This window comes from Protomyctophum parallelum, assembly GCF_964188405.1.
Source record: "Protomyctophum parallelum genome assembly, chromosome: 4".
NCBI lineage: Eukaryota > Metazoa > Chordata > Actinopteri > Myctophiformes > Myctophidae > Protomyctophum > Protomyctophum parallelum.
Window position 1 is genome coordinate 46,549,060 of NC_139700.1, and position 9,071 is coordinate 46,558,130.

The window sequence follows — 9,071 nt, forward strand, 5'->3', positions numbered from 1 at the left end:
GTTTGCCTGAAAAGGAATCTTTGAAATGTTTCATAGTTTTAGAAATATAGTGCTTTCAAATTTGAGAAATGTACAATGGGGCTCAATGGCAGATATTGGCACGTCAAAAAAGCACTTTAACCTAGAAACTCCATTCACACTTTTTATAATCCCACTTACTGTGGAGACACATGCTGGAACTTTTTACTTTTAAATGTTTTGTAGTTTGTGAGTTATTTAACTTAAACGCCCAATGCATTCTCTATGGCAATAGCACAAACTTTGGCATGCTACTAGTCCTACATACTTACACCTAGAAACCCCATTCAACCCTATTTAGGTTCATCCTATGGTGGACAAGTTTGCCTGAAAAGGAATCTCTGAAATGTTTCATAGTTTTAGAAATATAGTGCTTTCAAATTTGAGAAATTTATACAATGGGGCTCAATGGCAGCTATTGGCACGTCAAAAAAATCACTTTCAGCTAGAAACTCCTTTCACACTTTTTTGTATGAGCATTTGTGCCTGTCGTAGACATGCACAGAGCAAGTTCAGTCAGGGAACCTCAGTTGAGTCGCGCTGGCCTGTTAATTGGGCCGCCTCAGCATCACGCTCTCATCCACATGATTCACTCAGCCAATCACACACTCACTTCATCTTCATACCGGCTACTTTAACCGGAGGTTTGCATTCCTCTGCCTGCTTGCTTGCTTGCTTGCTGCTGCTGTATCAGCGCGCCGCTGTATACAAACCTGCTGCGCACCCACCTCCACCCCAGCTAGCACCTGTCGTTTTGGATCTACTGTTTAGGTACGGGGGATTTCGGAGTCCCTATGGTCGGGACTGATGCGCTTGATCCGAGTACTTAACCCATTCTGACCTGAGATCAGATTCATACGAGGTTTCCGCCGGACACACACTGGTCTGATGAACCCATTCTGACCTGAGATCAGATTCTAAAAATGTCAGTCGCTCTTCGATTTAAAAAAAATAGCAGACCTACAAGCTCGTATCGCGCCACTCGGTGGCGCGATATGAGCTTGTAGATCTGCTATTTTTAAATAGCTAAAGCATAACATGATGCTGACACCAAAATGGGTGCCCGGTCAGAATGGGCTAAAAAGCAGATCCAATCCATCGCCAAACCATAATAAATATACTGCATTGCTCATCTATATTAAATAAATATATATTACATCCTTCTTGAGTTGTCTGACTGAAATACAATTCAGCTTACTGTGGAGACACATGCTGCAGCTTTTTACTTTGAAATATTTTGTAGTTTGAGTTATTTAACCTAAACGCCCAATGCATTCTCAATGGCAATAGCACAAACTTTGGCATGCTATACTATAGCTATGGAAAGGAGTGGCATTTGCATTTCTTCCACCATAGTAAATGCTGCATTCGTGGTCTGGAAAGGGCAGTCATTTTTACAGACGGGTAAAAGGGCAGGGGCTGAAGGCCCCCTTTGATGTCTACGTGTGCACGTCTCTGCAGGGAGAGATAACAGGGCAAACGTTGATCAGAAATAACTGCAGAGCTATAGTTGAAATCAACAGGGCTTTTATTGGTCGGATATCAAAACGTGAAGTCACATCATCACACACTGGATCAAACAGGCCATATTCTGAGGCGAGCTTTGCGAATGCACTTCATGAACAATGTTATTGGATTCATTCTACAGTTTGTTTCATTAACCCGCAATGTTATTCACATTCTGGAGGTTTCCCTGTCCCTGATTACAGTTTCACCGTCGTCTTTGCCTCAGGAAGTTGTCCGTATACTGTGTAGGCATAGATCAGTGGTTCTCAAACCCCCCCTGAACTAGGGACCCCCCACCCTGACAAACACGTGGAGTTATTTTGGACTCGTTTGACTATTGTGAAGATCTAAGCTCGTAGCGCGCCACTCAGTGGCGCGCTACGAGCTTGTAGGTCTGCTATTTTTCAATAGCTAAAGCACAACATAATGCTTAGTTAAAACACCAAAAGGGGTTCCCGACCAAGAATGGCTTATTTGACCATTTTTGCCAATGTTATGTTGAACAGTTTAACAAACAAAAAAAGTTCTGAAGAGTCCTTAAATTGCCACTTCACAGTCCTCTTTGGGGAGCCCTCCAAAATCATGTGGGAGTCCCAGGGACGAAGAGTCTGTGGGGGCCGGGGGGGGGGGGGGGGGGGGGCAGGGGCCCCCATAAGGATTTTCGGGGGATTCCTAAACACCTCTTGGACCTCTCCCCCCCCCCCCGGGCCGTCCATGAGGTGTTAAAGTTGAACCGCACTGAAGACAGTCAAAGACGCTGTCCAACACCGCCCTCCCCTGGCTAAACCAAGCAGCAGCAGTGGTTGTGGCTGTGAAACCTTCACCCATTCTGACCTGAGATCAGATTCATACGAGGTTTTCCACTGGGACACACACTGGTCTGATTAACCCCATTCTGACCTGAGATCAGATTCTAAAAAATGCCAGTCGTTCTTCGATTTTTCAAAAAATAGCAGACTGTGAAGTGGCTTGTAGGATTATGAAAACTATTCGTCCCTGCGTGGGACCCCCGCCACGGGGGGGTCCCGACACCCAACCAATTGAGAACCACTGGGCTAGATTACCGTTTAAAATGTTAAGAATGCACTCTCTGTTTTCTTCCTCCTTTGTTTGTTTTTTTTACGTTTTTTTTTTTTTTTTTTTTTTTTTTTAGAAAGCGTCTGCCTTGGAGGAGAGTAGAAGAGCACTGTTTACAACCGACACACTGTACATACATACATACATACATACATCATCTGGAAAGTTAGACATCTGCAACAATAATGATAACAATGATCCAGAATCAGAGCCTTAATTGTACAGTATAATAGTAATAATAACAATAATAATAATGGATAATGTCTTAAAAACTACATTTATGTTCTCATCTTTTCTTTCTAAAAAAAAAAAAAAAAAACTAAAACAAATATATATATATATATATATACCATATTTATATAGTGGAAGTTCTTCAGTCACTTCTCTTTTCTTACACCCCCCCCCCCCCCCCCTGGCTAAATAGGTAACTTAAATATTTACAATGATTATTTTACACCATTGGCCCAGCCCATTTTTGGAGTGAAAATGTTTTTTTCTTTTTTTTTACCTTGTATTTTTTATTTCTATAATAAAATGTGGATCAAGAAAACAATGAATTCAAAGTGATGGAGAAAAGAAGCAATGGTCCCTGTGGCTGGAGATAGATAGATAGATAGATAGATAGATAGATAGATAGATAGATAGATAGATAGATAGATAGATAGATAGATAGATAGATAGATAGATAGATAGATAGATAGATAGATAGATAGATAGATGCATGGATGGATGGTTGGGGAAGAGAAGGGAACACATGAACAGAATCATTTAGTGGAGATCAATGTCCCAGTCCCCCAAAGTACAGGGTCTCCAAACTCATGTTTCAGGGGTTTTCACACCGTTCCCAAAGTACAGGGTCTCCAACCTCATGTTTCAGGGGTTTAACACCGTTCCCAAAGTACAGGGTCTCCAACCTCAAGGTTCCAGAGGTTTAACACCGTTCCCAAAGTACAGGGTCTCCAACCTCAAGGTTCCAGGGGTTTAACACCGTTCCCAAAGTACAGGGTCTCCAACCTCAAGGTTCCAGGGGTTTTAACACCGTTCCCAAAGTACAAGGTCTCCAACCTCAAGGTTCCAGTTTTTTTTTTTTACACCATTACTGTTTCTGCGCTCCAAAAGGAGTGTCCAGGGTCTCTATATACGCCCCATGATCCAGGGGGGACGTACAGGGTCACCCGGGCCAATAACCAGGGGCTTTATAATGTCAGAGAACCGCACTCTTTATGGGCATTATACAGTATACAAGCGTCTCTCTCCAGTTGTGTGTCCTATATGTGTGTACAGGGGGTGTGTGGGGGGTTTTCTTTGCTGCACGTTGCAGCACAGGGAAAACACAGGTTTCCCCACCCCCCCCCCCCCCCACCACCACCCCATACCCCAAGGGGCACGTAGCTGCGGTCGCGTCACCCCCCCCCCCTCCTACATCACTAGAAGCTGCCCGAGGACCATCCTAAAGTGCTGCGTGCAGCCGGCCAGCTCGCGGACCCTCTCCGTCATGTCGCGGGCCGCGCCAGGCGAGGGATACTGCAGCGCCGCCGTCTTGGTGCTCACCACGATGTCCTTGAGCTTGTCGCACAGGGCGTTGCTGCTCTGCGAGACGCGCGCCCGCACGTCCGGCGCCTTGGCCTGGCGCGACAGCGTGTCGCCGATGAACACCAGCTTGTGCGCGCTGAGTATGACGAACTTGCTGTGCGCCACGAAGATCTTGGGCGGCTGGCTGGCGCCGACGGCCGTGAAGAAGGCGTCGACGGCGTTGGTGACGGCGGTGACGTTGTGCTCGCACTGCTCCTGGTAGAAGAGCAGCAGCTGGCGGTCGCCCTGGCACAGCTTGGAGGAGGAGGAGGAGGAGGACACCGAGCCCCCCGAGCCGTTCCGGGCGATCTGATTGGTGTGGGGGTGGTGCGGCGACGGGACCCAGCCCGACATGTCGTTGTTGATTGGCTGGCTGACTTCCTGCTCCAGCCGCTCAAACTGTTTAATCTAAAGGGGGGAGGGAGAGAGAGAGAGAGAGAGACGTTTGAGCCACGGACCACCATTTGATGCGATTTAGCTTCTTCGACCCACGACTTAGAATATTTCGATGTTGTTGGATAAGATCTTGTCCACAATTCCATGCTGTATTGATGTTGTATTGACCATAAAAGGAGTGATAACAGGTTGATCAAAATAAACAATCCTTCTACATTCTCAAATTGTTTAGACTTCTTGCAAATAAAGTACGTAATGCAGATGTTTAACAATAATTGAACGCACGCACACACACACGCACACATACACACACATACACACACTACCTGTTGCTGCTCCAGTTGTGTCTTGTTTTGTCTGATGATGTTTCCTTTCTCCAGAAGCTGTTTTTGGTTCTTCTCAAACTCTTCTTTACCCTGAAACATGACGGTACAAATCACTATCTCTATCCTGAAACATGACGGTACAAATCACTATCTCTATCCTGAAACATGACGGTACAAATCACTATCTCTATCCTGAAACATGACGGTACAAATCACTATCTCTATCCTGAAACATGACGGTACAAATCACTATCTCTATCCTGAAACATGACAGTACAAATCACTATCTCTATCCTGAAACATGACAGTACAAATCACTATCTCTATCCTGAAACATGACGGTACAAATCACTATCTCTATCCTGAAACATGACAGTACAAATCACTATCTCTACCCTGAAACATGACAGTACAAATCACTATCTCTACCCTGAAACATGACAGTACAAATCACTATCTCTATCCTGAAACATGACAGTACAAATCACTATCTCTACCCTGAAACATGACAGTACAAATCACTATCTCTACCCTGAAACATGACAGTACAAATCACTATCTCTACCCTGAAACATGACAGTACAAATCACTATCTCTACCCTGACACATGACGGTACGACTCTCTATCTCTATCCTGAGAACGAGAAAGATCTATGCAGTGTTGTTTTCGTCGACTAAAACCAAGACGAAAAATGTCCGTCGACTACCTTTTTCCATGGACGAAAACTAAATGGAAACTAAATGAAAACTAAGATATGATGACTAAAACTAAGACTAAATATATTGACAATTTCGTCAACAAATAAAAACTGTAGTGTAAAATCAGTCATCACGACGGCATCAAGGCCCGCCAAAATACATTTTAGTCGACTAAATCACCTGTAGATTTAGTCGACCAAAATCTTATGACTTTAGTCGACTAAAACTAGACTAACAATAAAACATTCCAGGGGACTAAAATGTGACTAAAACTAAGTGAAAACCATTCAAGAGACTATGACTAAAACTAAAATCAAAAATTGCAGCCAAAAACAACACTGGATCTATGAGTATGGAATAAGTCTGGACGTTATCTTGCAAACCTGATCAGAGAATAGGTCTTCTCATAACTCAAAATCAAAATCACAATCACACAACATATCAAACGTATTCAGTGAGAACATCACCGTCCTAAAGTCGTCTCTTCGGTGCTACTGAAAATTTCTGACGAGCCGAAATCATTTCGGCACTACAGCGCCGAAACAGCGCTAAAATAGGAGTATGAATCGGCCCTTAAACTCCAGAAACTACAGTTGCCCATTTCAAAAGGGGGTTTTAGCTTTACCAAATGTCCTATAGTAGCCTATATATTATATGGCATCTCTTAAGTGAGATGCATAGTGGACTCGATACAAAATGTACTTCAACTCCACTTTTCTAGACTTGGAGGCCTATATGGTTGTGATCCGGTTATCCGGTTTCTATTTCCGATTTATATTTATATATATATATATTTATAAAGAATGACTATGTACTTCCTGGGCTAAAAGACATATACTATTTTGCTAAACATTTTTGAATAGTTAAAATGGCCAGTCTACAAGCTGCACAACGTGTCAATGTAGATAATGGCTAGTTGAACTATTCAAAAATGTTTTTCAAAATAGTAAACAAAAAAAGTTTAGGGATAAGGGGTTTAGCGGTGACTAAAATGGAGCCCTTAATCACATTTCAGGTGACTATAAAACACGAGGGAAAAAAACTAACTGAAATGTCATTCAAAAGACTTTTGACTAAAATCAAAATGTCCACCAAACCTGGAGGTGGACATAGTCGTAGTCCTCCATCCAGCCTTGCTCCGTGGTCTCGTACGGCCTGTCGGGACCCCCCTCCTCCTCCTCGCCGGTGCCGCCGCCGCCGGCCGTGAACTTGGGCGGCGAGGGGAGCGGCCTCGACTGGATGTTCAGCCTCTCCCCTCCTCCTCCTCCTCCGCCCTGATAGGTTCCGCTCCCGGACCCCGTTAAGGTCACGTGACCTCCTCCTCCGCCCCCTCCCCCTTCCCCCCCGGGGATGGGCGGCAGGGGCAGCTGCTGCTGCTGCCGGTTGGTCCGCTTGAAGAGCAGCGAGGCGTTGCCGTGCAGGAAGGAGGCCAGCTGCTTGGCGTCGTCCGGCACGCCCCGCGCCGTCATCACCAGGCGCTCCAGGTCGTCGCCTCCTCCTCCTCCCCCTCCTCCGAGCGCCGCCGGCGACCAGGCCACGGCGTCCAGGCCCTGGGCGTGGCGCACCAGGCCCTGGAACACCTCCTCCATCTTGCCCACCTGCCTGCCCAGCTTGGCCTGCAGCGAGCGGTCGGTGGCCTGCGCCGCATTGGCCACGGCGCCCCGCGCGAACTCCAGGAAGTCGCGCACGGCGGCGCGCACACCGCTCGGCCGCCTGGCGCACGGCCGGCAGGCTGCCCTCCATGTGGGCGGGGCTGCGCCAGTCGTTGCCGGCCACGAAGGACATGAGCAGCGAGACGCTGGACTCCACGGCCTGCTGGAGGCGCGACAGGCGCTCCATGGCCTGCTCCAGGTCCAGGATCAGGGGCTTCCCGGGGACGGAGGAGGAGGAGGAGGAGAGCGAGGACGTGGACGAGGAGGAGGGGTCTCGGACCGGGACCATGTCCAGGGAGGAGGCGGAGTGGTTGCTGCGCGTGCTGCCCGTGCTGGACGCCGAGAGGCGCTTGAAGTTCAGCGTCAGCTGCTCCTCGCTGCAGGTCGACTGGGCGTCGCGGACGACCTGCGGGGGGGAGGGGGACACGGGGGGACACGGGACGGGAGCGACGGAAATATTCGTCAGGTTTGTTTGGTCGTGATGTAAATGACACTAAAGTACACTATGCTGTGGTGTGCATGTTTCTAATTTAGCCTGGCATGACATGACATGTACATAAATGCTTAAACATGTAGCTAGGTGTAATGTTAGAGTCCGCAGAAGTGAACCTTTCAAGCTTGTTTTCTCAACTTGTTGTTTTCTGCGAGACATTACTCTATAAGCCATATCTCCAAAACGGGTGCGTCAAACTGAACAACGCCATATGTCAATTTGAAGCTATAGGATTCCCTGCTTGAATATGAAAATGTTAAAAAATTCAATGACTTAGCCTCGGTCAAAAACAGTCTATCCCCCTATGGCTTATAGAGGTATTTCTATGCTTGTGGCGGTACGTCATATAATGTACTCCCCTCCCTCTACGGTTTACAGAGGTATTTCTATACCTGTGGCGGTACGTCATATAATGTAGTCCCCTCCCTCTACGGTTTACAGAGGTATTTCTATACCTGTGGCGGTATGTCATATAATGTAGTCCCCTCCCTCTACGGTTTACAGAGGTATTTCTATACCTGTGGCGGTACGTCATATAATGTAGTCCCCTCCCTCTACGGTTTACAGAGGTATTTCTATACCTTTGGCGGTACCAGGGGGGCAGTCAGCCAGATATTTCGTGAAGCCTCATTTTAAATCGGTAGTTCATAATAATGGCCTGTTGTGGCGCTGGACTGGACCCAAAAAGCCCCATAGCTCCATAGAGGCCCATGTATTTTGGCCCAACTTCACCTAGACTGTATTACCTTAATAAACATGGTCATGAATACTTTCTTCTTCCAGTCACTAGTTTAAAGTCTCATTTCTAATGTCATAATATTCTTTTTGGAAAATTATGGTCCCATTAATTAAAAAAATGACCATAAAGAAAAAAAACCATCGCGTATGTTCCGTGGCTACCGTTACAGTCTATGATCGGGATTCCCCTCCCACTCGAGTCAAAATAAAAACCAACGGAGAAGAAGGGGGGAAGTCCCGCCTCGTTGTCTGGGCAGCCAATGGCCAGCTGGTCCAAAACGGAGCCAGCCAATGGCCAGCTGGTACCAAACGGATCTAGAAAGATGGCGACTTACATCCATATTATTACAGGCTTCATTTTACATTCATGTTAGACCCGGCGAACGCTTTGTCCATATTTTTTACAGTCTATGGGCGGTACGTCATATAATGTAGTCCCCTCCCTCTACGGTTTATAGTATGTTTATACCAGAGTGTAGAGTAGGAGAGTAACGACACGCTTTGATACCGCCGCAAAGCGGGTGCCTATTGGGCTATAGTTCCAAACATTGCTCCTATATGGCTGGGAACTATCCCATTGAGATAGAATGAGCA

At 46.4% G+C, this 9,071-nt stretch overlaps 1 protein-coding gene across 1 annotated transcript in view; it reads right to left on the reverse strand.

Moving 5' to 3' along the window:
* Positions 1-3,969: 3,969 nt before the first annotated feature.
* The window catches only part of bcar1 (BCAR1 scaffold protein, Cas family member), a 66,930-nt gene continuing 61,828 nt past the window's right edge, over positions 3,970-9,071 (reverse strand). Inside the window, 4 exon segments of the mRNA XM_083763387.1 lie at positions 3,970-4,581; positions 4,896-4,985; positions 6,692-7,294; positions 7,296-7,652. Coding sequence (XP_083619513.1) covers positions 4,021-4,581; positions 4,896-4,985; positions 6,692-7,294; positions 7,296-7,652 — 1,611 coding nt within the window. The 3' untranslated portion in view covers positions 3,970-4,020.